Raw genomic sequence first — 22,585 nt, 5'->3', positions numbered from 1 at the left:
TCAGAAGATAAAACTACGGAAGCCAGAGAGTCCAGTGATTCTTCTAAAGATCATGTTCAGACATGGAGCCAATGAAAAAATTAATATCCTAGGCAAAAAGTCAGGTGCAAAGTTAACTGGCTGTCCATGAGCTAGAAGCATCACTCTTTCATTGTTGATGTGCTCATGCGTATGTGCATGTCTGTGTGTGGGGGGAGTGTGGGGGGGTTGGGGTGCCACATGTGTGCACGTGTATCATACACTAGAGGAGATTGTCCATCTTAGTCTCTTGAGAACTCTCAGGAAACCTAGGTCCCCACTTCTCCCCTCCCCCACCACACGTCCCTACCCCCAGGCCAGCAAGTCACAGAAATTCTCCAGGCTGTCTCTGCAAGGCTGGGATGACAGGCTTGAGTGACCCTGTGAGCTTTTCAGATGTGAACTGGGATTGCCATGCTAACACAGACAGCTTCCTCACTGAGCTATCTTCTCTACAGATCTTCCAAGATCCTCAGGCCAGGTATTGGTGTGAAAGTTCAGACCGGATCAGTGCCCAGCATTTGCTTAAGTGACATCTGCTTTTGATACATGTGCTTTTGATATGGTGTGTGCTTCTGACGTGACATGTGCTATCCATTACTCCTATTTTCATGACGCCCTCCCCCCATCTCTCTCTTGTCAAACGCTTCTAGCTGAAATTTACAGGTCCCCCACTTGTCCCGGGTCTTGGCATTTCTATTCCTCCTATTTGAATGCATGTTTTCTCCGTTTGGCGTGACAACCCCCAATCCCCACTTCTCACCCTGAGTTTAGTGGTTCACACCTAGTGTCACACAGTTGAAGTTGTGCTGCTGAGTCAAGAAAAGACTGTCTGGAGGCGGGGGGCCCATGACCTCAGAAAGCAAAAGATCAAAAGCATTTCTCTTCCTTAAGCTCACACATCCCTTATCCTATGCAGACATCAGTCTGCAGGCACCAGGGTGACTCTGGGTAGTCTGCCCTAGAGAATAAGATATGAAAAGGTAAATAAAGGAGACGCACTCCAATCAGATAGAAGTTTCTGGTCCTGGCTCCTCCACTAGTATCACACAACTGTGTGGTCTAAGTTGACCCAATAACCCTCAAGATCTCTTTCCTTGCCTGTAAAATTAAACAGTTCAGCAATTTCAAAGTTGTCCTGTAGCACTGAGATTCTATTACTACAGTCTGTAGAACTGTCAAATGAGTGCCCAGGTATATTCAAAGGCTTAGAATATCACTCAGTGTTACTCATGCCACTTCTTTCCATTAGAGTCAATAGCTGAAATTATATACTCTATGGTGGAACCACAGAAGAGAGCCCATAGACTTACACTCCAACATGCAAGGAAAGTAATTCAGAGTCCCTGTTGACCACTGAGGAAAGCATTCTAAGAGCCAGGCATATAAGCTTCTTCAAGTTTAGGGAAGCAGAACCTTTCGGCTGAGTACCTACTATTGACAAGATAGTCAGTCAGTCAGTCAGTCTGTCAGTCTGTCTCTCTTTCTTTTCCTCCTCCTCTTCTTACTCTTCCTACTCCTCCTCTTCCTGTTCTCTTCATCCTCCTCTTCCTTCTCCTCCTCTCTCTTTCTCCCCTCCCTCCCTCCCTCCCTCCCTCCCTCCCTCCTTCCCTCATTCTCACTCTCTTCAGTTCAGTGTGACCTCTACCTCACAAGGGTCAGAGGGCTTCTTTCATCTGTTCCAGGTCACAGCTCTAAAAACTGGCAGTGTCGGAATTTGCACGCAGGAAGCCTACTCTGCTTCTTCCAACTCATTAAGGAGGTTTAGCAGGACATTCTTCTACCTCAGTTTGAATACAGGAATCATAACACTCAAGCTACCTCTACCTCCTATGCCATAAGCAGACCCCAGAGTATTCTAAAATGTTCTACTGTAATGAGCCACAGTTTACATCCTACCATTCCTTGAGACTAGTACGAAGTGATTCCCATAGGCATGTCTTCCGGTTCATGCTTTATTCCTTTGTTGAAATTTTAGGAAGGAGCAATTTATCCCCATGGGAACTGGCCCTGGTGTTAGTGCCAACCGTGCAGAACTGACACAACACCTATTGGGTCAATGTACACTCACGCACGGCCAGTGCTTAGCAGGTTCAAAACACAACTGCTGTCCATTCTCGGCATATTCTGGCATCCTGAGGAGACCACGGGTGACACCATGGAGAGCTTTTCCTCAGTTAGATGGCATGCGACATACAAGAAGCTGATGCTGTGGAAGCCTACCACTTAAAATTGCACATCACGGGGTTGGGGATTTAGCTCAGTGGTAGAGTGCTTGCCTAGTAAGCGCAAAGCCCTGGGTTCGATCCCCAGCTCCAAAAAAAAAAAAAAAAAAAAAAAAATTGCACATCGCACACATAGAACCATATGTACTTAGTACATTCAAAAATGTAATCAGAAATAAAACTTTATTTTTGGCTACCATTTGGAATAGGAAAATTTAAAAACGGAGTAAATAAAAATGGAGATTCATTAAGTGGGGGCTACCACGTTGTTTAACTCAGAGTTTGAAAACTCTGTGTTCAAAATTTTGAGAGAAATTATCATTACCAGACAGCAAGATACACTGTCTGATATGTTACTATAAAAAGAAAGCAGCACTGGGTTTGGTCCCCAGCTCTGAAAAAAAGAACCACAAAAAAAAAAAAAAAAAAAAAAGCAGCAGAGACTTAGCGTATGGTAAAAGCAGAACTTCAAAACAGAGGGGAAATATGACTTAATAAATCGTTAAGACAACTGTCTAGCCAACTAGAAGAAGAAAACTATATGTAGAGTTCTCATTCCTGGCATTAAAATTAATATTCTCCTTTCTTGCACTAAAATTAATTCAACATGGATTTTGAAATGTAAAAGCCACGCAATACTACAGGAGAACATTTTCACTGTACATGGTGAATAAAACCACTGTAAAGGACAATGCGAGGTACGACTCTAAAAAACAAACAAACGAACAAACATAAAAACAGACAATAAATGGCATCCCAAGTCTGAGCTGGAAAGCAGAGAGCTGAGCAGGAACCAGTTAAGCTACACAGAATCTAAACCTGGCCAGACAGACAGCAAGGAACATAAAGAGGACAACAGGTGCGACTCATCCAACTTGATTTCCGTTGTGAAGATATTAGGAGGTGGGGAACCTGGGGGTACTTAAGATGACAGAGGAGCCATCTGGAATGGGACTAGTGAAAGTGTGCTCTGAAGACATAAGAGATAGACTTCCTCTTCCCTCTCTCTCTCTCTCTCTCTCTCTCTCTCTCTCTCTCTCTCACTCACACACACACACACACACACACACACACACACACACACACACACACACACACAACTTCCCCTCCTTTCTCCTTCCCTATTAGCAAGAATGTGGCTATGTGCAAACAAGAGCTTTTACTGTACACCAGATCTGCCAATATTCTGACCTTATTTCCCAGTCTCAGACCTGTGAAAAATAAATGAATATTGTTTGAATCATCCACTCTGTTATGGTATCTTGTCACAGCATCTTAAACTGACAAATATGCTTGGATATGTATAGAAAAAATTCTAACGCTGTCTCTGAGGAGGGTGCTTCATTGACTGCCCACCTCCTATTTCACTGATGGGCAATTTTTTTTTATGAGACATATGCTGTGATGGGTAATATTAATTGTCAACTTGACAGGGTCTAGGATGACCTTGTGGATGACCTTGGAGATAAACTTCTGGGCAAATGTCTGAGGGAATTCTAGACTGGAGTAAAATTGAGATGGGAAGACACGCTCTACACATGGGTAACATATTACACAGGCTGGAGTCCCAGTCTTGAATGAAAAAGAAGAAAAGGTCTGAGCATGAGCACTCCCTGGCCTTTGGTCCTGGCTGTGGATACCAAGTGACCAACTATCTCTACCTCCTTCTGCTATTCCTTCCCTGCAGGGATGGACCATACCCTTAACTATGAGCCAAAATAAACCGATGCTTCTGAAGTTGCTTTTATCAGGTGTTTTGTCACGACCACAAGATGAGTAATACACTACCTTCTGAGGAAGTGCACAGAGCTAGGTAATGTCCCAGGAGAAGAAAGGCTCCAAGGCAGATGTCAGTTCATGTAACAGACTCTGTGCATCTTAGTTACCTTTCTGTGATCATGATAAAACACCACAACCAAGGTGAAGTTGGTTTAATCTTTTCAGAAGATTAGAGTCCACAATGTTGGAGAAAAAGAAGAGAGTTCAAATCTTGTTCTACAACCACTAAGCAGAGAGGCGTGGGGGGGGGGGGGCGCGAGGAGAGGAAGAGGGAGAGGGAACTAGCTCTAACTGGGAATGATATGAACCATCAAAACCTGCCCACAGGGACAAACTTTCTAATCCTTCCCAAACATTTCCGCCAATGTCAAGTTTTCAATATATGAACCTATAGGTGCCATTCTTGTTCAAAAATGTCGGTTCATGTAACAGAACCAGAATCTTTTTCTGTCCAATAATTTGCTTCTGCAATTATAGCTTACATCTTAACTACTCATTCTTTCTACAGGAGAAATAGAAAAATAGTAATAGCACAACTTGACTTTAGTGGGTAATCTGCACCCCAACACTTCACCTACATTTATTGAACAATTTATTATATTTAATAAATTTATATTTAAGGTCATTTTAACCTGTTGTCTTAGGTTTACTTAGATAACAGGAATAGTGAGTTCAAACAACCATGTAGTTACTGCTTATAAACGTTGGTTTCCTAGTTCAAACCCTTAGCCATAATTTCTATAAAATACACAGGAAAACACTTCATCTTACCAACCATTTGTCATTAAACTCTCAATTCTAGCCTTATATTTTATATAGCCATAAAATTTAATCATTGAGTTTAATGTACAGTCTTCTTTCCTCAATAGTTTTATCAAATCCATAAGCACTAAGTAAAGTCTGTAGAGCTTTAAAGCTATCCATTCATTCCCAATAGAATAAAAATAAAAATATTCTACAATATAAAAACATATCTTCAAACATTTGCTTTTAATAAGCCACTCTGGGATATTCTTATCATTACAGATAAATGTATGTTCAAAGATACAAGGGCAGTGTATCATGATAGCCACAATTTACTTTGTATACTACCTAGAAAGATGATAAAATGGTAAGAATCACTTAATTTAAGAGGTATGGAAATGAATGTTCATGACATTAGACTTTGGCTTTCCTCCATATTTTAACAATTCCATATAACTCTAAAAGCTTTAATATACAGCATAAGAGCCAAATGCTAAATACCTAATCCCTAAAAAACAAAAACCCAAGCAGAGAGGTATGGTGCTATAATAGAACTGGAAGATCATTTTCCTTATAGAGCAAATCCAGCAAGGTAGAAGGCATATGAGGAATGGGTTTCCCATACAGTGCTGAGAGCGAGCATAAATTGCTACAGTGTTTCTTGAAAAGTTTTGGCAACATTAGCAATTTTAGCTTTGCACATCCTCTGACCCAGCACTTTTACCTCAGTGTGTTAGTTTGGAGTTGACACCTCAGTACAGCAAGTCTTAATATAATAATGAAGTTGTAACATTGGTTCTGAAAGCATTTATAAAGTATCTGAATGAACTAAGACTCTGGCGCAGGATGTAATACTGTATCAGACCAAAATGAAGACCACTACTCTACACTGGCCAGCGCTGAAAAACACTCAAGACACTGCTAAACTGGGGAGGCAGGCAAAGTTCTACGGCAGAACTCAGAATAGATCATCCTCTTTTAAATAAATTTAATTCATCTATCTGTCTTATACCCAAGTTAGTGAACCAATAGGATTCATTAGGATATAAACATATTAACTTCTCACACTGGTCACACCTAAGACAAGAATTGAGGAATCAGAATGAAAATCAGAACTTGGTTTTGTTTTCTTTTTGCATTGAGTTTTTCAATGAGATTAGAGACATATAAAATAATATTTTAAACAATGTTTAAAGGATTGGTAGTCTTAAATATTTAAAATGTTCCAATGTTAATATAGAGAAGCAGTATTAATTATTTTTTTTTTGGTTCTTTTTTTCAGAGCTGGGGATCGAACCCAGGGCCTTGCGCTTCCTAGGCAAGCGCTCTACCACTGAGCTAAATCCCCAACCCCAGCAGTATTAATTATTATAGACATCTGTTATTATCTTTATTGAAGATATAGCCAAATATAGAATAGAAAATTTTTCTTAAATAACTCAGAAAAACATGTTTCTTAAATGGAGTGTAAGTTTTCAACACAAAACAGTATAGTGTTTCAGCATGTTCAGGATAACAATGCAAGGTTTAAGGACCCGGATGTCTGCTGTGAGATACTATTTTCTATCTGTGGCAGGGAAGCTGCACCCATGAAATCTCAGCAAGCCCAGCACAGCAGCAGTACCAAAAACCCCATCCCAGCTAAAAAATACAGGCAACTAATTGTTGTTGTAAAATGATAAAAATAAAATGCTGTCTTTTATCCCCCACTATGTCCATCACCTCCATCTGGTAGACATCTTCATCTCAGTCAGCAAAGCCTCTCACCTGCTTTGCTTCATCCCATATCACACTGCCAAAGGCCTCTCTCTGAGCCTGTCAGCAATCTCTCTACCTATCACGTTCCCAAGGCAGGTTTCCATGCCAGAAACACACATCCCAACTCTGTGCCCCAGACAGTCACCACACACTCTCTTAAACTTAAATCTACACATAAAAGAACATACAACACAATAACCTTTGATTCAATTGTTAAGATATAATTGCCCACCTAAACATACAAAGCCCTGTACACATCCATCCCTTAAGAACATTCATAACAACCTGTAAAGGTACAGCGTGGAATCTTAACGTCAGCCTCCAGGCTCTCCCACGGCTCTCCCGCCCATCTTTCTTTCTCGTCCAATGACAGGCCTCATTCTAACCTGTACCTGCCCTCACCAGTATTTTACAAATTAAATGGGGAGAAGGTTCTGGTGAAGTCATCTGAGTCCTGAGTACTTGACCAGGCAGCCATCCTTGGGGCAGTGGAATTAACATCAAAATACAGATAACTCCAGGGCAAACCACAACAACTAATGGCTGCAGAGAGAGAGAGAGAGAGAGAGAGACATATACAAGTACATGTGTAGAAATTTTCCAAAAATATATAATAAAATAAATTTAAGTAAAAAGGGAAAAATGAATATTTTAACTGGTCCCTTCTCCTACTTGTTCACATCCTCTTCCCATTCTTTTCTAAAACAATTCCTTTATTTGCTTATCTCCTACCGGTGGTATTAGGAATGGGATGTAGGTCTTTGTAAGAGCACTGTACACTGGGCTACATTCCCAGCCACATTTGACAGCCAAATACTAATAGGATTTTTACAGAAGCGCAAGCATGCATGTGCACTCACGCTTGCCCTCCCCTCACCCACCCCACTTTCTCTCTCTGAAAAGAAATAACATTCGGTTTTTGGTGGTGGCAAGGACCAGAGACAACATCGTCCATCACAGGAATGGCTTTGAGTAGAATCATGAACTCTGATGGCTGTATTAGGTTTTATATCTTCACTCTGAAATTTACCTAATTTATAAAACCAGGTCAATACTAACAAGAGGAAGTTTATGAGAAAGAAAGTTAACAATGGTCTCTTAATCTGTCTAACTAGTTAAACACATGAGATAGGGCATTTTCTTTGCCAAGTGGCTAGCTTGCCACAAATGAAGCTATCCTCAAATGGAGGGCCTTTGACCCCCATGATCTTCTTCCTGGTCAAGTGGGGTGCTGCCGGGAGCTGATGCATCTCAATGTCCAAAAGCTTTAATTATTAAAGTATTAATAAAAGCATCTTTAGTGGGCTCACTTTGTGGTGGTGGGTCAGTGATCTCTTCAGTCAGGCATATTTCGTGCATGCTTCTGTATATATTCTATACATAGAAACCAAAATAAAAACCAAACCGTACAACTGTTTGTTGGGTAAGTGGTAACCATACACTGGAGAGCTGGGGTTTACAGTTGGTGCTAAAACCCATTGGGGTATACTGTGATTGAACCAGGTTCCACCAATTTTTGGTCTAAGTCAGAGTTGTGGGTCTTTCTGACTGAGGCACACATTAGAAATCAACAAAATCAATGTCACCTCTCTCATTTCCTTTCTCTGGGTCTCGCTTTCTCCATATCTGAGCACTGGCCTCAGGACAAGAAATAAGGTACTTAAGGCAAGCACTTCTCCTGTTACTCGTTCAGAGTTCCCAGAGTAGCACCCTCAATCTTAGATGGACTTTTAAAACAGGTCAAATTAAAAGCTCCCAAGACCAAGTGCATCCAATTTAGGAATACTTTAGACAACATGAAAGGCTTAAAGTTCCCTAGATCATCTGAACGTTGGGCGAAGGTTTAGACAGTGGTTAATAAAGTGGAATCGGTACTGATACAAAGGAAGGCTGGCAGGCTCACTTCTGCTTTCAATGCTACATTTCTTGGTCTCATCATCTCCAACTCTGGAGAGAGAGAGAGAGAGAGAGAGAGAGAGAGAGAGAGAGAGAGAGAGAGAGAGAGAGAGAGAGAAACTGTCAAGCAAAATTCCGTCACCTCAACATCATGGAAAACAATAGCCAACTGCACATTTTCTCTCTCTCTCTCTTTTTTAATCAGAAAAAAATTTAGCCCCGTACCATGACATCATGTCTGAAAACAGTGTGAACGTTTACTCCACATTATTTATTACAGTTTCAAAACGTAAAAGGATATTAATGTTGAAGTTAGCAAACGTCATGCTGAAAGCTCCCAGGACCTCGCTGTGTATATAGACTGGTCCCTCTCATCACTGCTCTAGCAAATACAAGTGATGACAGAAGCAACAGGCGAGGGCCAGAAGTCTACTCAAGTCCCCTCGAATTGCTTCCATTCACATCACACACTTTGGATTTCATGACGTAGCCTATTCCAAGCAAGAGGGGAACTAAGATAAGAACAGCAAGGGATGCAGTGGCCAAAAGGAGGAGCACACCCCAGCTGTTGCCCACTAGCTGTCCTCTAGTCTCACACGGCTTGACTTGACACTATGCCAGATGAGGACAGCTGAGGTGGGCCACGAGGGCAGGCTGACTCCCATGAACCCAGCTCGCTCTTAAGAGAACTACAGCTAAAGGTATCTCCAAGGGGGGGCAACCTCAGAATGCCTGGAATCTCCCAGTACATTGATCATCAAACGTTAGGCCATAGTCAGGTGACATGTTTTTTTTTCCCCAGAGTCTCTTTTTTCAAATAATCACAGGTACCTGGCTCTGGTGAGAGCAAGAGTCACACTGTTTAAAGCTGGACACAATCAGACTCACAAGACACATGGGCAGCAAAGTGCGTGCTGGCCTGCCCCTGCCTCAGAAGTAACAGCTGGTGGACAACCACCACCTGTGTGTCTATTTCTGAGCGCTGTCCCCATCCCATTACAAGCCACAGGCGGTCTGTTGAGTGTAGCTGACGAATGATCAGCTTAACAAGCTAGATGGAGCAAGCACACAGTGGAGGCAAAAGCGGGGGCAGGGCGGGGGAGGTGAGGACTTGGTTTCAGTGACACCCAGGGTCAACACGTGGGTGGGAAGGAGCCAGTACACAGAGATCTGGCCCTGGGTACCTGAGAGCCACAACCCACACTTTATGAGCAGTTTTTTGATACCCTTTATTTAAAAAAAAAAAAGTCACAAATCTTGGCAGGTGGACAATGGGGCAGGAAGCCCATGCAACTCGGTCTCCATGGAGTCTCATTTCAACAGTCACCCCGGGTCTCTGTAGGCTGAGGCAGTACAGCTGTTTTCATTGTGTGAGGTGTCCCTGCCTGTGACACACATGTGCTTAGTGGGGGAGGATGGTGAGCCTAGCTTTCCCGACACTGAGGGTCTCTCCACAAGGGTATTGTCTGCAGATTACAGGCTCTACCAGGACCTGAGTGTCACAGTCCCTCGTGGCTCTAGGGCTTATGAGCTGCCACCCCCATCTAGAGCTTTTCATTCTGGCCATTATTCCTCAGTGTGGCCTTCAGGTTATGGGTGTCTCATACAATTTGTGACAGTGGTGTAACAGGTCACCCAGCTCGTGAAGAGCATTTTATCGATTTAACATATTTGTGTTTAGAATTGGCTTCCCTGGAGGCAGAACAACTTTGAGTCAGTTTTACTACTACTACTATTATTATTATTATTATTATTATTATTATTATTATAAGTTTTAACGCCACCTACAAATCACAGACTCCCTTTGCTGCAGGTGAGCGGTCACCACCCCACCCTCACGTCGGTACCCGACTACTGGCTGACCCACAGTAGACTGAACTAGTTTGGAATGAGTGAGTTTTCAACTTCCTTCAAAGCAGGAGAGTTCATGACTCTGCTGAACGATGGCTAAAGCAATTTTTGGACTCGCCACTGTAAAAATGGTAGTTTTGTTTATCTCTGCCTCACTTCCTCATTTAAAAGACAACCCACCACAAATACTGTATTAAATCACCCTAAAATACTCTGTCAGTGCCCTTTTCTCCAAAGTGGCAGATTTAAAGTATTATTTACATGGCCAGACATTTACAAATTATTATCTAAATCACAGCTAGTTGGAAAAACACTCATGGGCTGAGAGCAAGTCCCTCCTGCATTTCTGGAGTCAAGGGAGGTTAGACACACACCACAAGAGCAAATGTGGGGGTACTCATCTGTTTCCCTAATGGAAAAGACGTGGACATATTTTTTTTTCCAGCCCATGTTGAATGCTTGTGTTTCTTATAAATAGGATCTCAATGGTAATAGACTGAACCTTCTATTTTATTTTAACCTTTTAATTGTGTGTATACTGTGCGACTATGAGTTTGTGCATATGAGTGTAGTGCCAGCAGAGGTCAGAGGGGGCATCAGATGCCCTGGATGCTGCTATAGTTCCTGGCAGCTATGAGCCACCTGACTTAGTTATTCGAAACAGAGCTTCGTTCCTCTGTAAGAGCAGGACGCAGTGTATAACTGCCGAGCCATTTCTCCAGCCCTACTTCTTTTCTTCTTCAGCATCAAAAGGAAATAATCCACAGGACCACAAATCCCGAAAAGAATCAGCCAGTGTCAGTCTTGCTGCTTTCCAATGTTGGGATGTTAGTAGGAGAAAAGGAGCTCTAAGCTATCTGGTTATTAGTGCCCAAACCCATCAAACTGTATTACATGAGTATGAAGTAGCCAAGACCCCATTCCTCATGAAGCCGCTAGGGATGTTCTGACAGATACCACTAGAACAATCAGAATCTTCCCAGAAGACAAACCTAAAAAGGAAGAGGAAAGAGAACAGGGAACATACAATTGCAATGACAGTGGGTCTGTACAGGAAGTGGGTCTGTGCGTGCTCACCATGCACACAGTGGGGCCAGCTAAATGTGGTCCCTGCACGGGAGAGTTCTGACGAACCCAGAAAGTGACTTCGAGGAGACACTTGTGTATGGCCAGAATAATCCTGCAGAAAGAGTAGCCACACTCCTCCAACCATTCTTTTTTTTTTTTTTTTTTTTTTTTTTTTTTTTTTTTTCCGGAGCTGGGGACCGAACCCAGGGCCTTGACCTTCCTAGGCAAGCGCTCTACCGCTGAGCTAAATCCCCAACCCCTCCTCCAACCATTCTTATCCCGACCTCATACTAACTCTACGTTTTGCAGAGAAACTGTGTTTGAAGGGGTTAACTTGCTCCCAGGCCTGTGGCTAGTCAGTAGCAGAGCCAGAATAAGGTTCTGATCTTAGTCAATGGGAATGAATGCCAATCTTTATGTCTGCTATGACCACTGGTAGAAGCAAACACACCCATTTCCCTTGAGACCGTAGACAACAAAACAGAGTCTTCGGGATGAAACCAGGAGAAGAAGGTGAGCTGAGATTCCCTGCAAGGTAGTTCCTTCCACAGACAGGAATGGGGTTTCCTTAGAAGAGCCAATGAAAGACTTCTCCAGGAGCTTCCTGTCAAAGGTGCAGGATCACAGATGCAAGGATGCAGAGATGCAGGGATCCAGATTTGCTGTAGCTCCGTCACTGGCCATCACCTCTTTTGTGTAATGAAACATGCAGTCCCTGGGACACGATACTCATTAGAGATAGTTGAGGGGGTGTGTCTGTGTCCTCCTCCCTAAACAACCAGGCACACTGCAGAAGACAGTGCTTTAAGTCCCAATGCTAAATATGCTCAACCGAACAATTAAGCCCTCTCATCCCAGGGTCAAGTACACAAATGGGTCTCATAGCCTGAACTATAGTACCCTCTCCATGCCCCCTACACACACCAACAAGCTAAATTCCATTACTGAACACTAATTCCCAGTAGGTGCTAAACACTACCCTAAAGAATCAGAATGACACGATGTGTGTTCTTAAATTGGGTCCCCTTTCAGAACTACGAAGCAGGCCTTTCTACCCCCCTCCCCCCCTTTTCCAGTTGAGGACAATGGGGTCTAGAGAATTCAGCCCACTGCTCCTTAGCTGGTAGAAGACTATCCAGACTTTAAGCCAAGTTGTCTAATCTTTCTGCTATCTAGCTGGGCACCAATTAACTCTAGTTATAGCTGTACACGTCTAATTACGTGCAGGAACCACACACAACTATTTCAACGCACCATCCTTCTCGTCAGGCCTTCTGATGCTCCTGAATACACGCCCACTGACACATGACACCCTTACTCTCTACAACACCACAGTGACTGATTGCCACTTTCTCCATTTTCAGACACTCAAGCTACTGTACCCAAACTGCTGCTCTGCTTAAATGGCCAAGTCACTTCATTCTGCTTTGAAATGGTGTTCTATTAAGAGGAGACCTGCAGGGGTTGGGGATTTAGCTCAGTGGTAGAGCACTTGCCTAGGAAGCGCAAGGCCCTGGGTTCGGTCCCCAGCTCCGGAGAAAAAAGAACCAAAAAAAAAAAAAAAAAGAGAGAGAGAGAAGACCTGCAAAGCCACTCAGACCAGTTGGCAACGCTCTCTGGTACTGGCCAAACACTCTCATACAAGATTCTAGATGGTTTTCCATGTCCTCTCCCTATTTAAATGATCCCTCTTCCCTCTCTTGAGACTTCCTGGTTCCCCCAGCACCTCTAAAGCATCTTTACTAATGAAGAGAAAGAGGAGAGAGGGAAGGAAGGGAGGGAGGGAGGGAAGGAGGAGGGAGGGACAGAAAATACAAGAAACCATGCTTTCGGCCAGCTCCAGGGAAGAAGGACTAGCCTGTAACCTGAACACCTCCCAGATAAGATGTGACATTTATGCAGACAATGGCAAGTCCCAGCAAATGTTAGTCCTAGGTCACTGTATAAAGAGATTACCTGGTAAAGGAATGTCTCTCTCTTTCTCGTAATTAAAAACCACTCAGCTATTTCCCCCACTCCCCACAATTCAGTTCTGAGATAATCAATGCAAAGGCCCAACCAGGACACACTAGGGCTCTGAAAGAAGTCCATTTTGAAAGACACTGGGGTCCATTCCGAAAGACATGGGTGTGTGTGTGTGTGTGTGTGTGTGTGTGTGTGTGTGTGTGTTCCTTTTCAAAAATGCCCCAGATATTCTCATAAATGATGTAAGAAAGTAGAGTTTTATACAAGGACAGACACTGTCACCAACCTTCCAAACAAATCCAAGCCGATGTACTGCAAAGCTTTCAGAAAATTATATTCAAGTATTCAAATGTTCTAATCACTTGCTTATGCACTGCTTTTGACAGCGAACGGAAAGAAGCAAGAGAATCAAACCTCATCTCACCTCTCCCAAATTCCCTCAGAACCATGGGTGGCCCATGCCACATGACTCAGGAGAAGGTTGCTCTATTGTCCTTGCTTGTTCCAAATGGATCCAGTACTGACTGGGACACATTTACTGTAATCCTGAGACGCTGAAGAACCACGCGCTGAGTGAGTTCTTCCAGAACCCTGAACAGCCCCCTTGGGAAACCATGCAAGAGCCTTGTACGCCCTCTGCCATGCTGATTAACAAACTGACTTGCCATCCTTGGTGGTGCACGCCTTTGGGAGGCAGAGGCCAGCGGATCTCTGTGAGTTCAAGGCCAGTCAGGGCTACCCAGTGAGTTCTAGGACAGCCAGGGCTACATAATGAGAACTTGTTTACAAATAAAATAAAACAAAACAAAAGAAATGAATAAGATAACAAAACGATGCAAGTGTCTTCCACAAACTCTGGATCCCAACGCCTCTTTCCTCCCCTCCCCTTCCACACACCCATGACAGAAGAGGACCAACCATCAACCTGAAGATAATTAGTCAGTTTAATGCCTGAGGGAACTGACACCAAGAGGCCTGTCTGTTTCACCTTCAAAGGTGCCAGACCCAGAACACTGAAGATAGTTATGTCTAGGGAGCGACATTTTTTAAGTCATTGAAATTTCTATTTTCTTCTCTTTTGCTGTAGTAAAATGCATTTAACACAGAAGGTCTGACCGTAATCACTTTTTAAGTGTACCAATTCCTTTTGACTGCTGCTGCCTGAATGTTTCCGGCTCACTTCTCTGTTTCAAATGCTGAGATCGAATTCACAACATGGTAGCGTTCAATGGGTTTGGGGGTATTTTTCTATGGGTTGGTTAATTATCTTTTTTTTTTTTAAAGTCTTACTTTTAGCAGTTTTAATTATGTTCACAGAAATGAGTGCAGGTGCCTGTGGAAGCCAGAGGATATGGAGTCCCTAGAGCAGAAGGCAAAGGCTATAAGACACCCTCTTATACACACACACACTCACACACACACACACACACACACACACACACACACACACACACGAGTGCTGGTAGCCAAACTCAGGTCCTCTGCCGGAGTAGTACATGCTCTTCACAACTGAGCCATCTCACTGGCACGTAAGTCCTTTTTAAATCAAAAGTTCAGAATTATAGCAATGAATTTAGACGCTATCTCCAAGGGTCACTTCCTGAAAAGCTACTCGTTCTTCCTGCTTTTGCCCTCATCCCAGCCCATCTCACTGTCCACCACAGACTCAACTATTTACTACTTCCTCCAACGGCATCCCTCCACTGTGAACTCAGAAACCTTCCTGATGGGAAAATGCTTGTAGGGAGAGGCAGGAGGCAGAAAGAAATGCAAGAGTGTAAACATGACCAGACAGATAAACAGACCAAGGCAAGACAGAGGAGGAGGAAGAGGAAGAGGAGGAATTACAGAAGGATGAGCAGGAGGAAGAAGAGAAGGAGAAGAGGAAGAGGAGAATGAGGAAGAAGAGGAGGAAGAGGATCACCACTTCTCTGCCAGAAATAAACATACTGACTTCAAAGAAAGCAACATGTCAGCCAATGATTGATTTTGAAATCTGTCAATTCCAAGGAGTCCACACGCCCAATTCGTATTTCAACAGAAAACTATCTTCAAGTCTCCCAGGACATCTGCACTCTCCCAAGAACTGCCTAGGATTATTATCCTTCTAGACAACTATCTGGCAACCTGTATCCATCGAGAACACTGGAGCAGTTATTCTTTAGGACTTAGAAATGCTACTTCTAGAACACATGCTGTTAAAAAAAAAATCAATGGAACTGAAAGATTATTCTACGAGAAATAGAAAATAGCCTCTAAACCCAACAAAATGATGCATCCCCGGTGTAGAATGAGGGGGTGGGGATAAAATCTTAAGGATAATATTCATCAAGGTACCACTAGTATGAAAGGACAGATATGCTTTAAGAGGCCAGCATGTTTAAACAAGGAGAAAGGGGTAAAGGATAATCCAATCATCATGATCAAACCAAACTGGTCACCCCAATACCCTGAGAAGTGGTCAAAAGAAGATGAAAAAGGGAAAAATATAAAGTTTTGCTTTAGAAATCTGGTTTTGTCTCGTCACAGGGAAACTTTTTATTTTATTGCATTGTACTGTTTTTACTTACTCACTTTACATTCTGCTCACTGCCCCCCGCCTGGTCACCCGCTTCCCCAACCCTTTTCCCCTCCCCCTCCCGCTCCCCCTTCTCCTCTGAGAAGGTGAGGACCCCGCTGGGTATCTTCTCTTGGCAGAGAAGCATAAACTTAATAAACTTAAAGCTTTCCACGTGCAGTGAGCGCTTGGGCTCCAGCATTTGTCAGCAAGGCTTAGTGAAGTACCCTAAGGAAGACATGCCTGGCAATGCCTGGCAAAGCCATGGAAGAAATTCATCTGAAACCCCATTTCCCTTTGGCTGCAAATCTCCAGCACAAACAACTACTTCTGAAACACCCTACAAGCTAGGAACTCCAGAGAGGAACTACGCAGCCCTCCCTCCCTGTGGGGAATAGAGAGGCTCACAGAAAAGCCCTCAGTGGAGCCTGGGTACTGGTTTCATAACATGTAACGTCTGTAAGTCATTTGTGGTAGCGTCAGGTTTTCTCACAGGCTTCCTCTACAGCACTGCACACTAAGAACGGAATCAGACCTTTTACCCCCAAGGCAACCTGCTACAAATAGCTGAGTTATTACACCATTATAATGCAAATCTTTTATTTTCCTGAATGAAAAAGTCTTACTAAACTTCTTCAAATAACACTGACCATTTTATTTGTTTACACACACACACACACACACACACACACACACACACACACAAATCTATGGTAATAAATTTACCCAACCTAGGTTAAAAAACCATAATCAAGTATCTCTTTATGTGAGAACCCAGCTCTTAGCTCCTACATCTGTCTGTGACACAGCAGGTGTATACAGTTTTAATCTCCATAACACCATTTATCTAATAAGCTAAGATACATTTATAGAGTTTAATATCTAGCCCTGAGTTCACACAGAGAAGACGCTCGTGGGAAGGTTATCCCTCTCTTGTGAACTGTGTCTAGGGATTCCTACACTTCTTTTACAGTAACACCTGTCAGTGCTGGACTTAAATCGGCTCTGGTACACTTCCGAGATAGTCCTTCTCTAACTCCCCGACTCAAGCACACCACTCACTCCATTATTTCCTCTTCCCTAGCCCTTGCACTCGGGTGCCCTTATTTGATTCACCTAGACCGCTCCTTCCACAAAACTAAGACACCTGTGCCCTAATGGTTTGGGAAGACACTCCCCTTTTGGATCTGACCACTGCTCTGTGGGCTAGGGTCAACTCCTGAAGAATAATGACGTTCCTCAGGAGGTGTGGCACTGAGAGCCACCCTGTCAGGAGTGAGCTACTGCTCTCAGTCAGATGTCAGCTCAACTCTGGATCCCAACAAAAAGAGTTCTGAAAGAGATCAAACAATTGTTTCCTCTGTAGAAGTTTCCTTTTGGTAACTCAGGAATATTGTAACGTTTTGGAGCCCAAGTGGTAACACCCCAAATGAGTCTTCTGTTCTAAACACAATAGAAAACTACCTTAAAAATGGTTGACTAGAATAGTCCCACACAAATAAATAAAAGTCCTCTTTATTCTGAGAAGGCTTATTTCTGATCCCCAAAACATAATGGTAAACCTCTCTCAGAGTCCCAGGAGATAATAATTAGCAATCTTCAAATACAAGAGATCCACAAGAGGCAGAGATTTGGAAGGAAAGGGAAAGTACAGGCCCTACCCCACAGCTACCTCCCACCCCCATCTTTTCATATCCAGAAGATTTGAAAGCAGTGAAAAGAGGGTTGTATCACTACAGCATCATGGTTGGCAACAGCCAAATTCATTCAGCTAAGCATCCTCCAACACATGGCTGGAGAAATAAGTTATAGACACAAAATGGAGCACTCACTGACCTTAAGAATGTCTTTCATTTGCAATATATATGAGGTAAAAATAAGCCAGATCTTTAGAGAACAAATACCATATGTTCATGTAAAGACATTTATACATATATATGTGTGTATATATGCATATATTCATATATGTGTGTGTATATGCATATATACATATGTATACACACATATGTACACAAACATATATACATATACACAGATATGCACATATACAAAGTATATATAAATCTTCACACACATGTATGAATACATACACACAGCAGAGAGTAAAAAGGAAGTTACTAGAGGCTCCAGAGTACAAGAGAATAGAGACAGAGGTCAAGGTGGGCCAAGTTTTAGTTAGAAGGAATATCTTTTTAAGATCTATTACTTAGGAAGGCAACTGTGTCAAATAATATTATGCACACTGCTTAAGAACTCCCAAGAGAAAAGTACTCACATGAGAAGAAATAAATTTCTCAGGTGACAGGTATGTTTGTTCATGTGAGAGAATTGTCATCGCATAGTGCAGTGCACTTTACCCCACAAACATACCTTTCATCAGTTCATGTGGAGAGAATGAAAATAAGAAATTTTCTAGGCTGTAAGTAACGACTACAAAGGATATCTTTGTATGGCCATTGGTTTTGAAGAATAAACAGATCTGGGCCAAGCTTGAAATGCATGCTCACTAGAACTTGGCTGTTCTGCTTGTGGTCAGAACTATCTGCATCTCTCTTAAATCCACCAAGAAGAAAATACAGTCAAGTTGCCTTTCATAATAATAATTCCAAGAAGTTCTATTTCCAATCAGGGATTCAACCAAACTTTAATATCTTAAGTATGACACTTTTTTTTTTTTTTAAAGTGAAGTTGGAAGAAACCTTTGTTACGATTCCCAGGGACAGTCTGGAGATTAGGAACAAGTGTTAAATTAAGACACAGAAGAGATGACAATTCTATATCATCAAGTATTTTTTTCTGTCATCAAGTCACCAACATAATATAATGGGAGGCACTACAATTTTCATTCTTTTGATTTGTTTTGTTCTGAGATAGGGTTTCTCTGTGTAGCTCTGGCTACCCTGGAACTTGCTCTGGAGACCAGGTTGGCCTGAAACCTAAGAGACTCACCTGGCTCTGCTTCCCCAGTGCTGGGACTAAAGGCATGAAGAGATGCTATTTGTTTTTCAACAGTTTTTCTCTGCTAATCTGGTAGCGTGTACACTGGCTCCCTCCATTTCTCTCCAGAGCTAAGAGTAGTTAGTACAAGGTTGCTACTAACAGCCGGGGAGGTCTGGGTGTTTCACAGACTCAAGTCAGTGACCTTAGACTGCTCTATTTTTAATCAGCCATGCTGGGATACCATATTGTTCTCCATATGCTGTTGTAAAATGACATGTCCTGGCCATTACTGCCTCTCACGCCCCAACAGTGACAGAAAAAAATTAAAAAAAAAAAAAAAAAAAAAAAAACAAGCTAGTCAGTTGATAAGACCCAACTCAGTCAATTCTTCCTGTGTGGAGAGAAAGACACATTCAAGTGTGTAATTCTGCAAAAACATTACTGACTTTTCTTAATGGGAGATAAAGATCTTGGATGATCAAGGATCTCCTAGCATGTTCTCAAGTTTGAAGTAAATGACAATCAAAGAACAGACCTTTAGAGGAAGTGTCTCTATTAAAAAAGCATTCATTTTATGATGGGATTCTTTCATATAATAACAGGCAACACTATAAAGAAAGAAAACTCCATGTGCATCCTGTCAAAAGGGTACCTGGCATGAGCTGTATTTTTGACAACAATACAGTCTGGCTCAACAACACGGACATTGGCAATATTCACACCACAGGTTGAATAGCGGAGTGTGTACTTTGGGTTTGATAAAAACCCAAAAATCTAGAACCTCTAGCTCGAGATGTAATTACTCTCTGACTTTCAAAGACCTGGGTCTGAATGGTTAAAGTTACATCTGTCACAACCATAGAGGGAAAGAAACAAAGTAGTTACCCTCCACAAAGTCGGCAGCATCCCATCACACATGAGTGACAAAGAGTCATTATTCACTTCCTAGACAGTCCATTAAATGTCTTCTGCGCGCGCGCGCGCGCACACACACACACACACACACGCGCACACACACACACACACACACACACACACACACACACACGTCACTACTGGTAGTTGAAGGCTGCTGGCTGATCCTTTTGTATTAATTCTTAAGTCAAGTCATGAGATTATGCTAGGAAGAAAAATATTTCTGGAAAAAGAAAACTGAACCTTCAGTCTGATATTACATCAGTGGTGTGTGTGTGTGTGTGTGTGTGTAAGACAAAGAAAGCCAAACACAAACCAAGCTATCTTCATCTTTAATATTTTCTAACCCTACTTAAGAGTCCAGAATCAGAATAAGAGAGAATGTTGAGGAAATGTGGCTTTCACATATGGTTCATTAGCTGCCTTGGTTTTTTGTTCTCCAAGATCTACAACTAAAGATTTTCTTTGAAGTAAGTATCCAAAAGTGAATCCAGACAGATTTCATCTGGCGTCATCCCTCTCCCATACTGTCCCTGCACAGGCAACAGCCTATTATTCCTGAAAGTCAGCTTGTCTTTGCAGAAATAGCAAGGTTGGACCTGAGTTCCCATTTTCTGTAGGTAAAGACTTGCAGCCTTCAAGCACACCAGTTTTGTCACAGTGAGACTCGGCGCTGGATCAATGACATATTTGCACTGGATTCCGATCCTTTTTAAAAAGAGGCTGTCCCTTTGTGCGAGTCGATTCCAGCATGGCAACAGCTGACTCAGCTCACAATCAACAACACTGCCCATTGAAAAATACACCTTCCTTAGAGCAAAACATACTTTCTCTGTTCCCAGGAAGCTTTGTTGCTATTTCAGGCAACAAAAGACACAGAAGATACCCTCTGACATCCTCAACAGTGGTTTTAGCCAAACCAAGAGTAAACAAGATAACAGTAGCAACCTGAGAAACAGCCAAGGTGAGCTGGAGGCAGGGAAGGGAGGTTGGAGTAGAAATGGATATTTGTAATCTAAGAAATCAGCTTTCTCTGATGAATGGGGGTGGGAGGGAGGGAAGAGGAAGACGATTTTTTTTTTTCAGTTTAAAGAAAGAAGTGTATTGCGCCGATTTTGTTTCATGAGTGAGTGTTGAATGCACAGCAGGCAAAATCTAGTTCCATGACTTAAGGCTGACTCAATGAGAGTAACACAAGTTTGTGTGCGGATTCAATGGCGAGATCTAACCAAATCGAGGACTCATACCAAGAATTATGTGACAATTCTTTTAACGTTTCAAGTGTCTTCCGGTACTAGCAAGAAGCTTATGATTAGTCACGGGGTTCTACTATCGATTCAAATGACTATTTTGATGGGCACCGGTCCTGTTTTGCCCTCTTTTAAAGAAACCAGTAATGATCCGGAGTGCTGTCGTCACCCATTTCACAGGACCGAGGGCCTAAAACTCGGTGTCACGGATGGAAGCCAGGGAGCTAGCTGAAGCCAAAGGTCCGGGCAAATTCTTCTGCAGCGCAGCCCGCGTGCGTGCGGGAGTGAAAGGGCTGGAAGTGTGTGCGCTCCTCCTCCCTCCGGGCCGCGCGTCCCCATCGTTCCAGGCTGTCAGGTGGGTGGCGGCGAGCCTCGGAGGAGAAGCCCAGCCTGGAAGCGCCTAGTGCGGGTCTGAGGGAGACCGCCGAGCCCCCGGCGCAGCGGTTCCCCGTGGCCAGCCTCCGCTCACCTTTGTTCGCCGGCCCTCTCTGGGACGAGGAAGCCAGGAAAGGAGGAGCGCAGGCGGCGACCAAGCGCTCCGCCGCCCCTTCGTGGCGCCCCGGAGGAAATCCGCGGTCGAGTTGGACCCTCTCGAGCTCCCCAGAAGCCAGCCCGGCCGAGGAATCCCGGACCCCACAGTGAACACAAAGGTTGGGAGGTGTGAGCCCTAGCGCGGGGGCGTGCGCCACGGAGCAAGCGAGTGTGCACGCGTGTGCGTGTGTGCAGGAGAGCAGGCACTCCGGCCCTTCTTACCTCTCGAAGATGAGCCGCACCATGAAGATGCAGAAGGCCAAGGGGAAGGCGAGGTAGAGGTCCTCCGCCTGCGGGAAGGTGGCTTCCTCCGTGTTCTTCAGGTCTGCCCAGGTGACATTGTGCGGAAGCCAAAACCGCTCATTCCAGAACCAGGCTAAGATCCCTGCCATCTTGCTTTGTCCACTCCTGTGTCGCTGCTCCCGCGTTCCTCCGAGCTCTCTGCAGCGCAGGGCACTGGGGATGCGCGCTGGGTTGGCCGGGAGCCTGTGCCGCTGCCGCTCCGCCTGCCGCCGCCTCCTCCGCGGCCGCTGCACTCTCAGGCTCGGCGATCCGCTCCACTCCTCCCTCTGGCCGCGCTGGGAAAAGGGCCGCCTCGCCTGTCACGTGGCAGCCTGGCCGCACGTCCTGATTGGCTAGTGTTCCTGTCAAGCACCGAGGCACACGCGGCCGGCTCGCCTACGCCCTGGGAGCTGCGGGCCGCGCTCAGGCGCTGGACCCGCACCTGGAGCGCGTCTTGCACCTCTGTCCCAGCCCCAAGTTGGGTCGCACCTAGTCAGGACGCCAGTTCCTGCCTCTTTGGAGTTTCTGCTCTCTTGTCCTCTTCCGGAGCGCAGGGAGGCGAAAAGGAGCCTGGCAGGGGCCGAGCTTCCAGAGAGAGCCCTGCTCTGAAAAAGAACCTCAGAAGAAGAAGTAGGGGGCGCAAAGGCAAAGGAGGAAGGAGTGGGAGGGAAAGGATCATCCTCTCTGGTGCTAAAAGAAAATCAGGAACTGGGGCTGGATGATTTGGCAAGAGACTTCTGCCTCCGACCCGAGCCTCACCCCCTCCTTTACCTTCCTGCCACGTTTCACACTACTGCTTCTCTTTG

The 22,585-nt window shown here is 43.9% G+C and overlaps 1 protein-coding gene and 1 long non-coding RNA gene across 4 annotated transcripts in view; both read right to left on the bottom strand.

The window, feature by feature from the left end:
• The window catches only part of Cers6 (ceramide synthase 6), a 248,819-nt gene extending 226,763 nt beyond the window's left edge, over positions 1 to 22,056 (bottom strand). For 2 of the 3 annotated variants that reach the window (NM_001399362.1, NM_001399363.1), the window contains 1 exon segment: positions 21,720 to 22,056. In NM_001399362.1, the coding sequence (NP_001386291.1) occupies positions 21,720 to 21,889 (170 nt within the window). In that variant the 5' untranslated portion in view covers positions 21,890 to 22,056. 3 annotated transcript variants of the gene reach the window in all.
• On the bottom strand, positions 14,371 to 19,452 carry LOC148006478 (uncharacterized). Its single transcript, XR_015684358.1, has 2 exons — positions 16,544 to 19,452; positions 14,371 to 14,713 (listed from the first exon to the last, which is right to left on the bottom strand). It is a non-coding gene; the product is annotated as an uncharacterized LOC148006478 (long non-coding RNA).
• Positions 22,057 to 22,585: the final 529 nt, after the last annotated feature.

This window comes from Rattus norvegicus, chromosome 3 (genome assembly GCF_021556685.1).
Source record: "Rattus norvegicus strain SHRSP/BbbUtx chromosome 3, alternate assembly SHRSP_T2T, whole genome shotgun sequence".
NCBI lineage: Eukaryota > Metazoa > Chordata > Mammalia > Rodentia > Muridae > Rattus > Rattus norvegicus.
This window is presented reverse-complemented; position numbering and strand designations above follow the sequence as displayed.